The sequence below is a fragment of the Colossoma macropomum genome, unplaced genomic scaffold, assembly GCF_904425465.1.
Source record: "Colossoma macropomum unplaced genomic scaffold, Colossoma_macropomum, whole genome shotgun sequence".
Taxonomy (NCBI): domain Eukaryota; kingdom Metazoa; phylum Chordata; class Actinopteri; order Characiformes; family Serrasalmidae; genus Colossoma; species Colossoma macropomum.
This window is the reverse complement of record NW_023494805.1, coordinates 35,444,511-35,463,059: the sequence shown is the minus strand read 5'-3', so window position 1 is coordinate 35,463,059 and position 18,549 is coordinate 35,444,511. Positions and strand designations below refer to the sequence as shown.

Here is an 18,549-nt window from a genome sequence, read left to right as displayed (position 1 = left end):
AGACGTCCACCTCTAAAAGCTTCCTCACAGAAAGTTTTTACATGAAATGGTTATGAGTACACTGCCTGATGCCTGATGTAGTTTTGTGATAAAGCTTTTGGTCTAAAACATATTTTAATGGTGGAAAGATACAAGAAGAGTATTCTAAGGCAAAGTAGTCCCCAAGGAAAACTTATTTTTTCAGCTTTTCCACTATTTTACCATCATCAACATTACATATAAAAACTCAGAAGACTCTGGTGGTTTTGGATAAATAAATAAAATCGCTATATTTGTGATCCCTGGTTCCCATCACCACCACTGTAAAGAAATTAGAGCCTTTACAAATGAACCATTTCGTATCAAACTACTCTGAGTGACACTGTGTGCATATGAAACACAGAATTATGCAGAAATTAAAAATTAGTGGAGCTCCCCTTTAAGTATGTTATTTAATTTGGATGGATCGTCCTTTTCACATACGAATATTTCCACAGGTGGGTAAAGTCGTCTCAACCCACATTCAGAAGAACTGTTACTTCTGTGAAACCTTTAGAACTACAGGGGAACTCCATCGTCTATCAGTAGAGGAACTGAAGTTTGCTAGGTGTAGTTCTTCTTTTTGATGCACTCTTGGTCTGAAATAAAATGATAAACTTCTAAGTGTGACTAATCACAACACAGTACAGATGCTGCCACCAACATAACACAATGAAATCAAACACAAAAATGAATAAGTAACTAAATGTTAATGACTAAAATGTAACTGAGTAAATACACATTCATTTCCTCACTAACATACATTCTTAAAAAATGTATTTTATTGCAGACCTGCAGTACATTTGTGTGACCTTAAGATGTAAACATTCAGAGTGGTTTGCTCTGTTTCAGGAAAAAATTACTGAGTCAGAATTGTTCACAGTGGTGGTGATAGGAACCAGACATCCTAAGAGTTTTCCTCTAAAAGCGAGCACACAGAAAGTTATTACAAAAGTTTAAAAGTTTACAAACACGCTGCCTGATGCCTGAGTGGTTGCTCTACAATAATTTTGAGATAAAGGCTTGGCAGCAAACTATTTTTAATTCGTTCATGAAAGGTACATGCGGTCTGTTGTATGACATGGAGTACCAAAAGAAAACCTCTCATTATGTATAAAAACATAGGAAACACATGTAGATTCATAGATTCACTAGTTGTTTTGGTTATGAATGGTAATAAAATGGTTATATATTTGTGTTGTGATCATCGCTAGCCCTGGTTCCTATCAACACCACTGTAAAGAAATCTGAGTTGATAACTTTCTCCACAAAGGCACCATTTCACATCAAACCTCTTTAACTTTGCTTAAATCTCAACCACTGAATTATGTAGAAATTCCACTTTAAAGGGTAGTTCTAAAATTTCTCAAATTTTATACATAAATTAATCTTTAAGATGTAAACAACATCTGACTGTTTTGAAGTGAAATGGTGCATTTGTAGTGAAACCTATCGACTCAGATGTCTTTACAGAGGTGGTGGTAGGAACCAGGGGTCATGGTGTTCACAGTGTAAATATATACATGTTATTCAGACAAATTATCCAAAATGACAACTAACCTATATTTATATGGAACGTTGATAATAGTAAAATAGTTTGGAATAAAAAACAAATTAAAAAGTGTATGGGTATTATTTCCCATTTACATTTATTTTACAGTTTAGAAAACAAATTTATCACAAAACTATCATAAAACCATGTCTCAGGCATCAGGCAGCATATCTATAACAATTTTGTGCAATACATTTCTGTGAGGCAGCATTAAACACTTCAGACGTCTGGACCCTCTCACCACCACTATGAACAAGCTCAGTAAGTTCTCTTTACAGCAGATCATTTAACACCAAACCACTCTAAATGACTTTGTTTACATCTTAACCACTGTATTCTGCAGACGTTTTTAAAAAATGGGGGAATTCCCCTTTAAGACGCTGACGGTGTGGAACGTTGTGTGTGTGTTTTTTGTTTCCCGTGGTGTCCTGTTACTGAACCCGCCGTGTGGATGTGTCCGGCCTGTTTCTCTCCGAGATGTGAGCGATGTGGTGGTCGAGGCTGGAGCGCTAACACCAGTCCATTTTTAAATAAAGAGTCCAGTTTTACTCGCAGGAAAAGACGAACTTTACTACCGAAGGACAAAACGAGCACTTCTCCTCCGCGCGAGAGAAACAAACGACCGTTTAACGGTCGCGGTTTGAGTAACGTTTCAGGACGAAGCGCAGGACTGATGAGCTGGAGGAGCTGAGAGAAGAGCAGGGAAGAAAAGAGGAGACCACGTCGAGAAAGATTACAGAAGAGGAGAGAGGAGTCAGCTCAGATTAACGTACATTTTTCGATTCTGTGTGTTTTATTTCCTCGGAGACTGGATGGAGGATGTCCGTTTGATAAAGAAAAACAGAAGTCTGAAGTATCTGAACTAGCGAAGGAGAAATCCGAAATGCTGGTAAAATGTGTGCTTTAATGTTGGCGACATGAACTAAGAGACTCAGTTTGGTGCGAGAATGAATGCTAGTTTAAGAAATATAAGACATTTTTCTTGTCGAAGTAGCTAGCTAGTTCCGTGTATGACTTTCTTACAGCAGGAAGAACTGAGAGCTGCATTGTACACTTAGAGACTGAAAGATCTTTTAAACGATGGGATGCAATATTTTACTTATTAAGTGTTAAGAAATGTCGTATCGTTTTGTTTTACCTTATGCTCGTAACTTAAGTGTCTGTTCTTAAGAGAAAATGCTCACAGCCTTGCATCCCATAGAGCATTTCGGTCAGTAGATGACCACAGTGACTTACAACATCCCTGAGAGGATTTCATAACTTCCTGAAGTTACAATTTACACTGTTTGCAAAGCAAACGTTTCACAGCACTGTGACTTGAGTCAAGGCTGCTCAAGGTTGTTTTTGCCATCCAGAGGCTTGGAGGACACTGATCCATCTGTTTCATCATGCGCCTCTCCTCTTTTCTGGCTGTTTTCCGCCCTGCCCTGCCTCTCATCCTGGGCCTTTCTTTGGGCTGTAGCCTCAGTCTGCTCATGGTGTCATGGACACAGGGAGACACTGAGGAGGGCTGCAGTAATGAACTGGTGAACGGTGGTCTTCTTCAGGGCAGTCATGTTGGGGAGCACCAGGGAGCCAATGGAGGGGATGGGAATGAAGACTTCCAGCCACGTATTGTACCCTATCACAAAGATCCCAGCAAGCCACATAAGAAAGTTCTCAGGTAAGTAAAGTTGGCTGATATCACAGTTCTTTTATGATATGGGTCCACTCTAGTACCCCAGGGTGTGGTGTTATTGAGGCAGGGCTGTGAAGTGAATTGTACAGTACCAGTCAAAAATATGGACACCCGTATGTCCATACAGACCCTACAGACATTTTATCTAAAGAGTTATGCTTTAATCTATTTTTAAGACAAATATAAATAAATCAAAACACCCCAAAAAATATTTTTCAGCAGCCAACAAGTGTTCAGCATATGTGGAGCTTCTTTAAGTCTGTTAAAAAATCATCCCAGGTGAGGCTGCTTGAAAGAATGCCAAGAGTGTTCAAAGCCCAGGGCAAAGGGAGTCGACTTTGAAGAATCTAAAGTATGAGAGTTATGATTTAACACTTTTTGATGGATACTGTATACTTCCATATGTTTTTCAAAGCTTTCATGTTTTCACCATTATTATAAAAATAAGCACTTCTGTAACTAGATGTGTCCACATTACTGACTGGTACATTATGGTAAATAACATCTGAAACTTCCAGTGTAATATTAGGGGTGAGTAATATGAGAATATTTCATTGTTATTGTGATAAATTGTGTCAAATATGCTTTTCTGAGTATATCACGGAAAATGTCAGAAGAACGCTGACTAACTACGTTTCATTGCACGGTGAGCATAATTAGGCCTGTTTAACTGTATTTAGTGCAATGCAGTTTGTAAAACATAGAATAAACATTATTGCAGTTGTAGGAGTATTATTATTGTTATGATTACATTTTATATGTAGTGCTACAGGTTCTATATTGCAACTTATTAAATCTCACAAAAACCAAATATCTTGATATTGTGCATCATATTGTGACATAATATTTTTGCTGTATCACCCACCCATATGTGTAAGTGTCATTAATGGTACATCATCTTAAATCTGAGTGAAAAAAAGATAGGTTTGTTGCCTAAAAGGTGTGCAGTATCACAGAAACATTTTATTGCATGATTAATGGCAGCCTAGCATGCCTGCAACCAGTGTGGAAAATTCATGCCCTGCTGTGAATTCCATTCCCTGATATACAGTATTTCCTGTATCCTGCCAAAAAGACCTTTAATGATAGATTATGTTAAGACCTCTGACTTTAAACAAGTCATCCGTTGAGAGGGATAGTCTCATATTTCATCGACTGCTGAGTTGTTGAAACACATCTTTGGTATGTCACAGGCAATATGACAAAGGGAAAATGTGATAATATTCCACTGTATTTGGCAAAGTATGATGGTGATCATGACCAATTGTGGAAAAGCCATTAATCTTAGCTGTTGTTGCTGTTAATCTCAGCTGTTATTTTGTCATGTTTGCTTTATTACATATAGTTTTGTCCAAATGGCCAATTAATGAATGAATAACCAGTTTTGTAGATTGTTTTCTTGTTTACACAATTTCAGAGGAGCAATGATATCTAAGTAGAGACGAAGTGTTAAGCTCAGGTGTGAAGTTTGCTTCTATCTTCCCCCACAGCCAAATACTTCAGTAATTTTGTGAATGTCTGTTTTATTCTCGCACGTTACTGAGGATTCATTTTTCTGCATAATACATATGGGGTTGACTTTTACATTTAAATTTGCCTGCCTTTTAAAACCCATTAAACATACTTTTATGCCTGCAGACAGTTCACTTCAGTTCATTTAATGAAAGAAGCTTTGATTAATCTGTAGTTAAGCAGTTCTTAGCAGTAGGTCTCTGCTGATGTTTTCCTTGTATGCATTAGGCTTGAACCTCTGTCTTATCGTTTTTGTGCTTCAGACACAAAGATCCTGTGGATCAAAGACCATAGAAAGGCATAACATAAATAAAAGTGTGCATAAATATTTAATAGAGAATAGAGACTACATTTAGCAGAAGAGTTTTCAGCTTGTCTTGATTTAAAAGAATGAACTCAATCTTGTTTTGTCTGTATCAAAGCTTCTTTATTAACTTAAGCTGATTACTGTCTAGTACGAGTTTAATTGTCGTGGTGTCTGCTCTTCTCTCTAATCTGCTCTGGTAGAGGTTAAGTGTCAATATATTGAATATAACGTCCCACCTTTGCAGAGTAATTATCTAAATGAACCACAGCTCTTGCGATTACTGTGATTGCTATTCATCTTTTCCTGCAGATGCTTAGTGAGATATTGGTTAGAACTTTAAACACGCCCTCAGCAATCTGTCCCTGTTACAGTCGTAAAGGGGGCTGGAAGCTTTCCCTGTCCTGTTCGTAAAATGTGTAAACAAGAATAAATTGCAGTGTTGTGCTGGCACTCAAGTAGTGTAACATATGGGGCTAGAAGACAGCGTGAAAGAACCATAATAGGGGCTTCTCCAATAATCGCATAATGCAGAGGGGTCAGGTAATAAGCAGGTAATTACAGGTTAATCCATAATCACAGTTATAAACAGACAGCAAAGGTCAAAAATGAGAGTAACTAGAATGGGGAAGCAAGAAAACTGGTGAACAACTCAGAAACAGCTGGGACAGGATCATATGCTCAGAAACTACAAAAATGAATCTACAAGACAGTAACCTACACCTGCGAGAGTGGAATGCATGCATACGTGCAGGAGTTAAAACCTAAAAGCACAGAACAAGTGATATTTATACAAACAGGGATTGACAAGACAAAGGTGCATACAGTATCCACAGGGTGGAACTAGAGTGGACGCTAGACTTAGGATGTTGTGTGCAATATACCATTGTCTGATCGCGACCCTAGCTATTACCAGTTAAAGGTGGCGTCTTCTATCGTGTGGGGGGCCTTCCTGTGCTATCAGCACATCACCTGACTGCAGTAACAGTACACACAGAACAAAGGAGCTGTAAATACAGACTACAGGCTGCTCCTTACACTTACGGCACCTTTCTCCAATAACCGGTTTCAGCACAGCTAGTTAAGCATGACTGTTCAAACCAGCACTTGCTTTCTGGTCAGAAAGGTTAAAGCTTAACCTAGAGATGTACCCTAAAGGTCACTGTTACTGTAGCTGTGATTTATCTTTTTTGCCTTTGATATCTGATGTATTTACAGTATAAAAATCTTTTAAGCCTCCTTTCCTGTCTGGTGAGGGAAGCCATTCTGTGTGTGGAAGGCTGCAGCACGGCTTTATCGGTTTAACGAACGTGTCAATGGGTGGGAGAAAAAAGATCTACCTCACGCTGCTACAGAATGTTCTGATGCTAGTCAACATGTCAGAGGTGTTACAGGACACGGGCAAACAAAACTGATCATGTGACATAGTTACTTTTGTGCATTTTAAACCCACAGTTGGTGTGTTTTCAGACATATAAATGTTAAAACTGTTGTCTGTTGGCTCAAGCCTGGTGGACATGCGCACAGCAGGGTTTCCTGTGATTCAGAGGAAGTACATGTTAACCTTCTCAGTTTGGTAGCAGTGTGTGATGGAGGCAGTCCTGGCTATTAGCAGTGACTAAACTGAGAGGAAAATATAAAAAGCTGTGGATTCTCTGACAGGTTGGATTAACCTTTTCCCATCTCTTCCTTTCCCCCCCCGTGCAGGACGCGTTATATCCACACAGAGCTTGGCATTCGAGAGCGTCTTTTGGTGGGCATCCTGAGTTCGCGCACCACCCTGAACACAATGGGTGTAGCAGTCAACCGCACAGTGGCTCACCGCTTCCACCGAACCTTCTTCTTCACCGGCCTCCGAAGCACTAAGATACCTCATGGTATGACTGTTGTCGCTCACGGTGACGACCGACCCGTGTGGCTGATGTATGAGACGATACGTCACCTACATCAGCACCATGGCAATGAATACGACTGGTTCTACCTGGCGCAAGACGACACGTACACGCAGGCGGAGCGGGTGATGGATCTCGTGGGGCATTTGAGTGCAGGGCAGGATCTTTATATGGGGCGTGCAGAGGAGTTTATTGGTGGCGAGGAGCGTGCTCGTTACTGTCACGGTGGATACGGCTATCTGCTGTCACGCAGCCTTCTGGCGCGACTGCAGCCCCACCTGGACTCCTGCCGCAACGACATCCTAAGCGTAAGGCCCGATGAGTGGCTTGGCCGCTGCATCATTGACTACCTGGGTTTGAGCTGTGTGGAGAAGCATCAGGTAAGGCAGAACAGTTGACAGATATGCACTAGACTAGGTGTAGTCTTATAGGATTTATATTCTACATTTGTCTTGTATTTTATTCCACTTAGGGCCTGGATTTATGAAACAAAAACTGTCATTCATTTTCCAAACTGTTTTCATCCATAGAATTATATAGGCTGCTTTTGTTGCTACTGTGCCTTTAAGACTGATATATGTAAATAATCTGTGCTTTGAAACTTTAACAATGTTTACATACTACATCAAAGTCTTTTATTTAAAAAAAGTGAAGAAAATTGCTTTTACATGAAAAGGAATCCCTTAAATTTCCATTAGGGTGATGAAAAAATCCATAGAAGTCTTCAGTTACTACTTAGTTACAATATATTATTACTGTTTAAATGTAATTTAATTACATAAATAGTAATATAGGCTAGTCTGCACTTCTTACATTTTTTTATTTTATTTGATGTTTTTTTTTCTTCCACAAAGCCATTTGTACAACAAAAACTATCAAATCAAATTTGTATCATAATCAAATATTTCCTCTTCTAACATTTTGAATACACGTTTTACATGTTTTCAGTTTTAGTGCTAGTATCAATGAGCTGAGAGTGAGAAATAACTAATATAAAATTAGAGCATGCTTTTGTTATCTCTGCTGATAAGTGTAACTTTTAAGAATTAACATTTAATAAATTGCCATAAATTACCTGACCAGAAAGTCTCCAGTAAACCCATCATCTATTGTGACGTTGTTCCTCATTTCCTCAGACTTTGTATGAAACTAATACTCAGACTTTGTATGTAAGCTATTTCAAATGGCTGTTGTGCAATTTAGCGGTTAGAACAGCAGGATTAGCCATGAACCTGCAGCTGTGCTCCTAACAGTCCAGTGTGTCCCTGTGGTGTTATGTCGTCACTTTAACTTGGATAGCATCATTGATAATGATGAGCAGTAAAGCTGTCCAAATTGCTGTCTAACACAAGCCAATCAGAGAAACTTTAATACAGAATTAATGCTTGTCTAAATGGGATTCACATGTTTGGCTTCATGTAGCGGCAGGGCTTTTTTTTATAAGGCTGATAACTCTTTTCACATTGAGTCGTTTAAACCAGGATCAGATGGAGTCTGTTTTGCATTGTTACATTACAGCTAGGCCTATTTGATTATTTCTCATTATTATTACAACAGTGTAATTTTAAATTCATACTGCAAATGAAACAATATTGTACTTACTTTCCTATCACATGCATTTTGTTCTTTAGGAAATGACATACCGTTACTTTGAGCTACAGAAGAACGCAGACCCTGAGCGTGAAGACAGCTCCCAATTCAAGAACGCTTTCACTGTGCACCCTGTCTCAGAGCCAACGCTCATGTACCGCCTGCACAAACGCTACAGCCAGATTGAACTGGACTGGACTTATGCTCAAATACAGCAGCTGCAGGTGCGTATGTAGCCTAATTACTGTAGTAAACTGTCCTTTGTTTCACAAATCTCTTGCATATAATAATAGGCAGTATAAACTGATTAATAGCAATAATATGTTCATGCTAGATTTTGCTTTTTGGCGCAGTGTTTGATTTCAGAATATAATAGCATGCAGTAATACAGTGACGTCCAGCGATTTACAGTGAAATCTGACCATGCTGAAGATCTGGATTTTTTCATTTTTTCAACTTGGAAATAAACAACAGAAACTTTTAAATTTTGAAAAAATGAAAACAAAGAGAAGTTATGATGAGTAAAATGCAGAAGAAATACCTAAAATTCTATATTATTTCTAGGTCACGTTCAAATTTAAGCACATTTGTGATATTGTAAAGGCTTTTGTACAAAAAGGTTAGATTTTTTAACGTCTTATTTGTTTTATTGAAACTCTTGTTCAGACGACTTGCAGGTGGATTTTATTTGCTTGTCAGAGGTTTTTATACAAACTTCTGAAGTTCATGTCTCGAGTGCACGCTGACATTTAAGCAAAGGGGGACATACAGTACCACATACTAAGAAATTCTGTTATTTATATATATATATATATATATATATATATATATATATATATATATATATATATATATAAAAATATATATATAATATATATAATATATAAGTAAATAACATATATTAAGTTATATTTCAAAGATTGTACTTTTCATTTAGTATGTTAAATTGCTAATATAATTTGTAGTGAAAGACATTATTAGTTAAATTAGAAAAGAAAGCAAAGTAGAAGCATTTTCACTTGTGGTCTCAGGCTTTTGGACCATATGTTAGTGTGTGCTTTAAATTATATCGTCACTGTTGAACAAAAACCTTGTATCTCCAAAATGGTAACTTTACAGAAGGAGAAACATTTTTTTCTTAACTTTCAATGTAAGTTAATGTACAGAGATTTTGATCCAAGCAGTTTTTGAACAGTTTCTTTTAGTTTGGTCATCATGAGGTTTTCATAGAATTTAAAGGACAGCTGGTATTTTCAAATTATGCTCAAAACTAAAATATATAAGGTACCTGAAACTTGTTTTTTGGTTGAAGACTGTATGCCACAGTGTCTGTTTACAAGGAGGCTATCATATTGTATCATGTTATAAACATCAAAATGGATATTAGATATAGGGAATAAATCTTATGTTGGACGAATGTATGGGATTTTTTCTTGTCCAGGCTTCCACAGAAAAATATTCACATAGATATCTGGTATTTTAGCCTTAAGCTCTTTTTCCCCCCTGCATGTTTTGTCTAGCCTAGATGACAGTTTGAGTGTACTTAGCGTCTGAGCAATTTGTCAGTAGTTCATTTTTCTCACAGGTCACTACTGCTGTTTTTTTTTGTTTTTTTTTGAAAGTAATGAAAAGGCCCCAATAATATTAACCTTCCACATGTAAAATCAGCTTCCTGTCAAACATAAAAACCATGCTAATGACCAGACTAAATAATGTGTGGTGAAACTGTAGTCATTAGGAAAGAGTACTAAATAGTTTTCTCCCACTTTATTACGACGCTGCTGATTTATTGAAAGGCAAGCAGAAAGGCATTACTGTGATGGGTAATGAAAGGCTGGCTCATAGATGTTTGTTCCACTGGGAAATTCAGTCTAATATTCCACTGCTGGATTACCAAGCTAGCTGTGGAGGCTCGCCTTGCAGACTGAGCAAACAGTTCACAGGGGTGGCTGAAGATCAGGGTGAACAGGGTGCCTGCAGAGGAGAAGGAATTTAATAGTTGACCCACTGTCAGAGTGAACTAGAGTAAACTTACTTGCTGTAAATTAGGATTCACTTCCTCTACTATCTGTTGTTGTGGTGGATAAAGTGTTGGGCACTTTATCTGTCCATGCTCTTTCCATAAATGTGTTCCTTAGGTAGCAACTGTTAGGAGCTTTACAGCATTTTCCATTCAACCGAATGAATTTAGGTTGGCATTTAGAGTCGCAACACAATATTCCCAGAGTTCCCAGATTTAAATGTTATGGTTCTGAGCTGGACTGTGTTGTTTACAGTGTGACAGTGTGCCTTTTCACATGCATTCAAAACAAATATCAGTTAATAGTGCACTCTAAATTTCATTGAATATGATTTACGTTTATGTAATGCATGTACATCAGAGCAGTTGCTATGAAAGAATGCATTTGTGTGCAGAGCATGGATAGAGCAATTTAATTTCTTAATTTCTATTCATATCTGAATAAAATTAATCATTTTGCATTGATTAGACGATTGGAACATTACATAAAACATTAGTGATGCACTAAAAATTCCTGGCCGAAATCAAAATTTAAGACACACCTAGCCAAAAACTGAAGCCAAGAACGGAAAGAACATTTTCTTTGTTTATCTTAACATTTCCTGTTCTATTTAGGCATTTGCATAAATATATTAATGACAACTACAAGTTAACAAAGAAAGTAAAGAAAACTTTTATTATTGACAAAGTCTATTTTCAATAAGACAAAACTAAGTTGACAACAAATAAAAAGTTTGCATTAAATAAAAATGGTAAAATGATTACACTATGTAGGCTCCAGAATTTCATCCAAGGTAATGAATTCCGTTATTTTTTAATTAAACTTTGCACTGTCACTTGAGATTTTTTTGTCATTTTAAAACCTGTGGCTACCTGTGGTTGTCTCTCTGTGTATTGAGGGAGATGTCTTGTTTTCAAGTGGTAACAAACCTGTAGTGGAGAAATTCTTAAGTGTCATACCACCTCTTGCTATTCATGATGAACAGAGATTATAAATCATTTGTGTATTGTCCTCATAGGAACTACGAAATATTTTTCCAGCTGACTTTTTTCCATTGTTTAACCCTAGCTGGTCAATGTGCCTGTGCTGACTAAGAGTGTATTTAATCACTATTTTTCATTTTCATTCAGATGATTATCATTCAGATGATTTGTTGTGTTATATTTTTTCACTTCACTGTAGTCCTATTTAATCTCTATACAGATATTTTTGACATTTTCATCCTTTTATTCCTTTGGCTAAAAACTGAAAGTGCCACTTTTGACCATTTACAGCCTAAACGTCCAACTAATCAAATAATTAACAAGCCTTTTCTGAGTAGACATTTTAACTGTTGTTTGCTCTCTCACAGGTTCAAATCAGTAACCTGAGTGAGCTCACTCCAGAGGGCAAAGCTGGTGCCACGTGGCCCATTGGAGTCAACCCACCTTTCCGACCCAAGACGCGCTTTGAAGTGATTAACTGGGAGTACTTCACCGAAGACCACATCTATTCATGCGCAGACAGCTCACCAAAGTGTGAACTCCGTGGAGCTGACCGCGCGGACGTTAACTCCATTCTGGAGACGGCTGTGGAGCGCTTGAACGAGCGTTATCAACCGCAGCTACGCTTCCGCAAGCAACGGCTTCTGAATGGCTACCGCCGCTTTGACCCTACGCGAGGCATGGAGTACATGTTGGACTTGGCCCTGGAGGCCTTTACACAGAAGGGTCACAGTCAGGTCATTGCCAAGCGAGTTGGCCTACTGAGGCCTCTCAGTGCCATCGAGATCATTCCGATGCCATACGTGACTGAAGCAACAAGGGTGCAGGTCATCCTTCCAGTAACGGCACGTGATCAGGACTTTGTAGGCAACTTTTTGGACACATATGTCATGAATGCTTTGGACACTCGTGACAATGCTCTGCTTACCTTCTTGTTTGTATACGATCCCTTCGATGCACAGAGGGTCAGCCAAACGGACGTCTTTGCTGGAGTCAAGGCCATGATTGGCGAGGTGGAGAAGCGCTACAGTGACGTGAAGATCCCGTGGATTAGCGTCAAAACAGAGGTACCCTCACAGGTCAAGCTTATGGACATCATCTCCAAGAAGCATCCAGTGGACACCTTGTTCTTTTTGGCCAGCGTTTGGACTGAGGTGAATGCTGACTTTCTGAACCGCTGCCGAATGAACGCCATCAGCAACTGGCAGGTCTTCTTCCCCATCCACTTCCAAGAATACAGCCCTGCTCTTGTTTACCGCGACCAGCAGCCTTCTGCTGCCTCGTCTTTTTCTTCAGAGGCTCTGCGCGATGGCCGTTTTGACCGCCACGTCTTCGAGGAGGCCTGTTTCTACAATGCAGACTACATGGCTGCCCGCACCAGAATGGCGGCTGACATCTTGGACAACGACGAGATGCTGGAGAGCATGGATGTGTATGAGATTTTTGTGCGTTATTCGGGCCTGCATGTGTTCCGGGCGGTGGAGCCAGCTCTGGTGCAGAAATACGTTCGTCGAGTTTGTAACCCTCGGTTCAGTGAAGACATCTACCATCGATGTGTGCTGAGCAATCTAGAGGGGCTGGCCTCTCGATCTCATCTGGCTATGGCACTGTTTGAGCAAGAGCAGGCCAACAGTACCTAGGAACCAACACTGGTTACTGTGACTGTAAATCACACTCAGTGAATCTCATTCTACCAACAAACGGGCCTTACTGGACCTTAAGCAGCAACTAAAACTGTAACTATCTGACCTGGACCCACTGAATGACTCAGATTTTATGAGGTTGTCTTATTGACTCAGTCAAGGTTTTCTTGCTCATTGAATGGGACTTGTTAAACCACAAGAACTTATTCAGTGGGTTTAGCCTGTTGGTTGTTACATAAAGTGAACTTGACTGGATGGCGCTTGATCTTTTAACTCGATGCATAGAGTCTTAGACTCTGTTTACACCTGTTTGATGTGTCTTTTTATCTGGATTGTTACCTGATAAGAGTTTAACCACATGCATTTACACTTATTAAATTAGTAGTGGGCAGTATAGCAGTTTTCTGGTATACTGGTATATATGAGTTTCTTCATAATCGTTACACCTGTGTGCCACACGTAGATAATGTGACGCACAAAAAGAGTAGCTGACTGGCTGAGCGAGGAATGGTTGTCACGTTTCAAGTAAAAATAAATATGTAGCAGTCCTTCGATCTAGTCCCTCCCCTGACTAGTCTGTTGCATCTCACGTGGTCTACTTTGTGTCTGAGGCAGCGAACATAAAGGAATGGCTGGTCATTTGGGGTTAGCCTAACATGGACACCAAAGCAATTGTCGTGATTCTATTTCCACTGCTACTGCCTGAGAATCCACCTGACTTGGCCAGATAATGCTGCGGTGGGGGCCTTGTGCGTGAAACAAGCTGTGGATCAGCTGGTACTGAAACATAAATGACTATAATGTTTTCCAAATTCCAAATGCCAAACAGTCAGAGACACAAGTCTGTGGGACACAAGTATGAGACAATTGACTTGTGCTGAAGTTAGCTTTTTATTTGAATATCCTATTTCACCTTAAATGGTTTAGCAGTTACATTCAGGTGCTTGAACATAACTGCTGCACCATTTAAGGTGGCACTTTAGAGGTTAGAGTTACAAAGCAATACTGACATAGGTTTATCTATGTTTTGTTCAGTTTTGTTATTACTGTTTTGCATAGCAAAATTATTTATTGTTTAATTTGGTTGTTAAAAATGTTTCTTACGAAAAAGTGAAGGAACATCCCAGCATAATAAGCTCCTGTTAGCCTGCAACAATAGGCTTACCTTAGCCATCTAAAATGTTATATGTCTATGTCTATATATATATATACAGTGATATATACTGAAAACACCAGAAATTTTAATTATACTGTGGATTTTTTTACTGCCCACTACTAAGTCAAATGTTTCTCTGGTTAGACTGAAATCTGATTTCCATGTGGTGCATAATATGCAAATCAGCTCAACAACTGATTGTCTGAGTTGTTCCTTGTTTTTCCTGTTCTATTTGAAAGATTGTTTCTGCTTTGAAAATCATAATTTTGCATGACGTTATTAATTTCCTTACTCTCACGTTCATAGGCTTTTTTGAATAATTAGTCTCCTAGGTCATGCATTAAAACATAATGTAGCAAGACAGTAAATAACATTATGGGGAAGTAAAGATTAACCAAACTGCCACTCTATTTTATTTAACTCCCTTGACTTAAACTCAGTGGAGCTGTAATGAAAGCGCCATGTCTCTGTTTAGACATGGCAGTATGGTGGGGGTTTTTGCCCCTTATGCAGAGCGGCCGAGGGAGTATTGAGAGGAGTTTTGGCATTTTTACGTGGGTAATCTCTATCTGAATGTAATCCTGATACTCAAGATACATTAAATGAAAAGGTGTAAACAGGGTCATAGTGACTCACTCTCATTGAAATGAAACGTAGTGAACTCAACTCTGTGTACATGACTACTCCACCTGGTTATAGTAAACTGGGTGGTTCAATTCTCGGTTAACTGAATTAAATTCTTAACGGTCATCAGTTTCCTAGGAAGAAAAAAAGGAATTCATTTGACTTACTGGTCAAACTTGAGTTTTGGTGTCCCTAATTGTAGGTCTATCTACTATTAGCATTATAAATATAACCTAAGTGCTATGCAAGTACATTGTAATGCTGTATTTGATTACATGCTGTCGGGGTATGTAGTCATGTACTGTACTAGCGTAATACTTAACATTTAATGCTTTATCACTGTAATGTTGGGTGTCATTTTACAGAGATTGGTTGCAACTCAACTAAATTGTTGAAAACATTGACCTAAGTAGAAGCAAAAGCAGCTTTTACTAACAACCCAAGTTACAATGCATAAAAATTCAAAATTAAAATTGTATTAAACGCAAACATTGAACTTGAACAGTAACTAGATGTGAGAAATAGTACATTACTGAGTAAAAAGTATTTCCTTTTAAGAAATATATAAACGTTTTGCAGGTAGAAAATATTTAAAATGGTACAAATTCTTACGAATGGTACTTGAGCACACGGCCCTCAGTGTGCAGTTTGCCCACATCTACTGAATACATCATTTCAATAAATCTTTAGAGACACCGACTTATTATATGTGAACAAATTGTAGTGAACTCTGATCTTAAAAAGACGTTTCAGCATTTTGGCAAATAAATACAGTATTGTGCAAAAGTCTTAGGCACCTCAGCACATTGTTTAAAACCGTCTATCTTGGCAATAAGTGTGTTTTTTAAATAAGTGTGCTTGTAAAATCACCATATGTCATTAGAACAAATAGAAATAAACTTAAATTTAGTAAAAAGTAACAAGCATTTCTAATTTTGAAGGAAGGAGTTGATGTCTTGTGAGCTAGTTTGAAGAACATAGTTTGGTTCCAGATTTCTCTATGAGGTCCAAAGTCATCACATAGATGTACTAAATTCCTTCAGCAGCACAGTTAGTGAAATATTGATTAAGTGAACCAGGTATTGGATGAGAACTGTAGTTAATACTTGGCGTCTACAAGGCTGATCAATTAAAGCAGCTTTTTAAATCAAATTCTCTCATGTGCCTAAAACGTTTGCGCAGTACAGTTTGTATATTTTTCTCTGCTAAATTAATTTTCCGAGCCAGGATTTTCTGAGCACTATCCATATGGTTGCCAGGAGTCAGAATCAATCTGACTGCTTGTAATACTAACAATAATGATGATGATAATAATAATTAATTTTACATATAATGCTGAGACTACTTTCCTTAGGTGCATTCTTTCCTACAGCTTTCTTGTCATTTGAGAAGCAAAGCCTTAAACCCTTGTCATTAGGGGAATGAACAGTTGGCGCAGTTGGGTTGAAAATACTTCACAGGGAATCAAAAATGAAGATTTTGTAACCAAGATGGGGTCATTGAGTTCCTCCACAACTGCTCTAGGCCCAGTTTCCCAAAAGAATCTTAGTGTTAAGATCATCTTAACTGGAAGAGAAAGAGTGCTCAGTGTGATGTTCACTCTACCATTTAAGAATTATTTTTGTGCTAAGATATTTCTGGGAAACCTAGGCCTGTTTAATTAGATTTTACAGTGAAAAAAGGGAACTACATCTGGCTCCTGTTGTAAGAAGTGCCTTGCTTAAGATTTTTAACGGCTCAGTGTGACTCTTCAGACTCACTCACAGAGCCCTGACAGGTTAAAACCAGCAGTTTGTAGTCAGTAGCCTTAACCACTCGTCCCTGCCCTGCTAATTATATACACTCTGACTGTGATCATAATAAAGGTGCTGTTTAATAACGTATAACGTTAACTACAGTGAGATGTTCCATTAAATTTGCCAAGCTGAGAGGTCCTCCCTCTCTGTTACCTTAGACTGTACAGTGAGGGGAAAAATGAATTCATACTTATGACTAACCAGAAGATGGATTATTTGCCAAAATGTTGAACTGTCCTTTTAAGCTCCTGCTTCAACCGCACCTTGAGCCTTTTGCCTTTCTTTACGTACATGATTGTATGAGATTTGAATGAAATGTGTTGAACCTGTTGATGTCAAATAAAAACCTGAATATTTGTGAAAATGTGGTCTTTCAGTTTTGATACACAGTGTAGACCAGGGCCTTTATATATATTGTAGGCCTCGTTGAAGAGAGGCACTGATATAGGGATTCTGAGCTGATGCTGCTAACTGATATTATTAATGTTCCTACAGTCGCATGCAAAAGTTTGCTCATGTTCTGTTGACATTCTAAGTGAAAATGAATGAACAAATACTCTACAGAGAACTTAAATATGCTATTTAAGTTTGCAAATTTTAGTACACAGTTTCTGTGTATTAGTTGAGTTTGACATATTGGAAAAAATAAAACTTAGAACTTTTGCACAGGCCATGTTTTAGGTTTCCCCCAATATGGTAAAATTCAGCAAGCAAACAGTGATTTAACAAACAGAGCATTAAAAGGTGCAGAACTTTATTCTCAGAAGAGCATGTGTTAAATTATTTTCACTCAAAACATGTAATATGACCAAACATAATTTGCACAAACATAACTTTAGCATGACCAGGGTTGTTTCTGTGTGGGGTTTGCATGTTCTCCTCGTGTCTGCGTGGGTTTCCTCCGGGTACTCCGGTTTCCTCCCACAGTCCAAAAACATGCAGTCAGGCTGATTGGATGTGCTAAATTGCCCCTAGGTGTGAGTGTGTGTCTGTCTGCCCTGTGATGGACTGGCGACCTGTCCAGGGTGTATCCTGCCTTCCGCCCAATGACAGCTGGGATAGGCTCCAGCACCCCACCGCGACCCAGAAGGATAAGCGGTTTAGATGATGGATGGATGGATGGATGGATGGATAACTTTAGCATGTGACTGAATCTGTCGATGCTGTACATTTATAAAATGTAGAACCTGGGACTACATCAGCCTGACTTAGGCCTATTGAGAAGTGTGTAGGAATAAAAATGCAGTAAAATAAACAAAAAGCAGACATTCAGCTCTTCTGGAATGCAATAAACACAGCATCAAATATTGGTTTGAATTATCTACCAAATCTAAGCATCAGTCTGGCCATTTTTTTTTCAATCACTCAAAAGTTTGAAATCAGTGCTTTCAAGAATTTAAAACTGATTTGGTTGCATACAAACATATCACAGCCTAGAAATCCAAGCCGAAGACAGGCCCCCTGTCCTCCCTTCCTGCTCCCACACCAGAATACAAGCCAAACAGAATGTTTATTTACTTCATAGCAGTGTTATCGTCAGGGATAAGTATGCCTAAAATAATAAACATAACCCCCACTAACTGACCATGAATTGTTATAACTAAGCCTACCCTAAAAAAGAAAAACAAAACAAAATGAAAATCACTACCCTCGCACCCTGTCTATCCAGTAAACAGGAGAAAAAGGAACCCATCCAAAAGAAAGCAGGCCTTTTCCCCTACACAGCTGCCCTGACTTAGAAATACAGTAAAGAGAAAAAAGTCACAAAGTAGAAACAAAC

The 18,549-nt window shown here is 38.5% G+C and overlaps 1 protein-coding gene across 1 annotated transcript; it reads left to right on the top strand.

Annotated features, from left to right (window-relative positions):
* Positions 1-2,598: 2,598 nt before the first annotated feature.
* chpf2 (chondroitin polymerizing factor 2) lies at positions 2,599-17,133 on the top strand. The gene is made up of 4 exons (XM_036596137.1): positions 2,599-3,233; positions 6,772-7,336; positions 8,588-8,770; positions 11,919-17,133. Exons 1-4 carry the CDS (start codon positions 2,959-2,961, stop codon positions 13,188-13,190), a joined length of 2,295 nt encoding a protein of 764 aa, XP_036452030.1. The 5' UTR covers positions 2,599-2,958; the 3' UTR covers positions 13,191-17,133.
* Positions 17,134-18,549: the final 1,416 nt, after the last annotated feature.

Coding starts and splice junctions, on each gene's coding strand:
- chpf2 (XM_036596137.1), top strand. CDS start 2,959: ATGCGCCTCTCCTCTTTTCTGGCTGTTTTCCGCCCTGCCCTGCCTCTC. Junction 3,234..6,771: donor CCACATAAGAAAGTTCTCAG/GTAAGTAAAGTT, acceptor CCCCCCGTGCAG/GACGCGTTATATCCACACAG. Junction 7,337..8,587: donor GCTGTGTGGAGAAGCATCAG/GTAAGGCAGAAC, acceptor TTTGTTCTTTAG/GAAATGACATACCGTTACTT.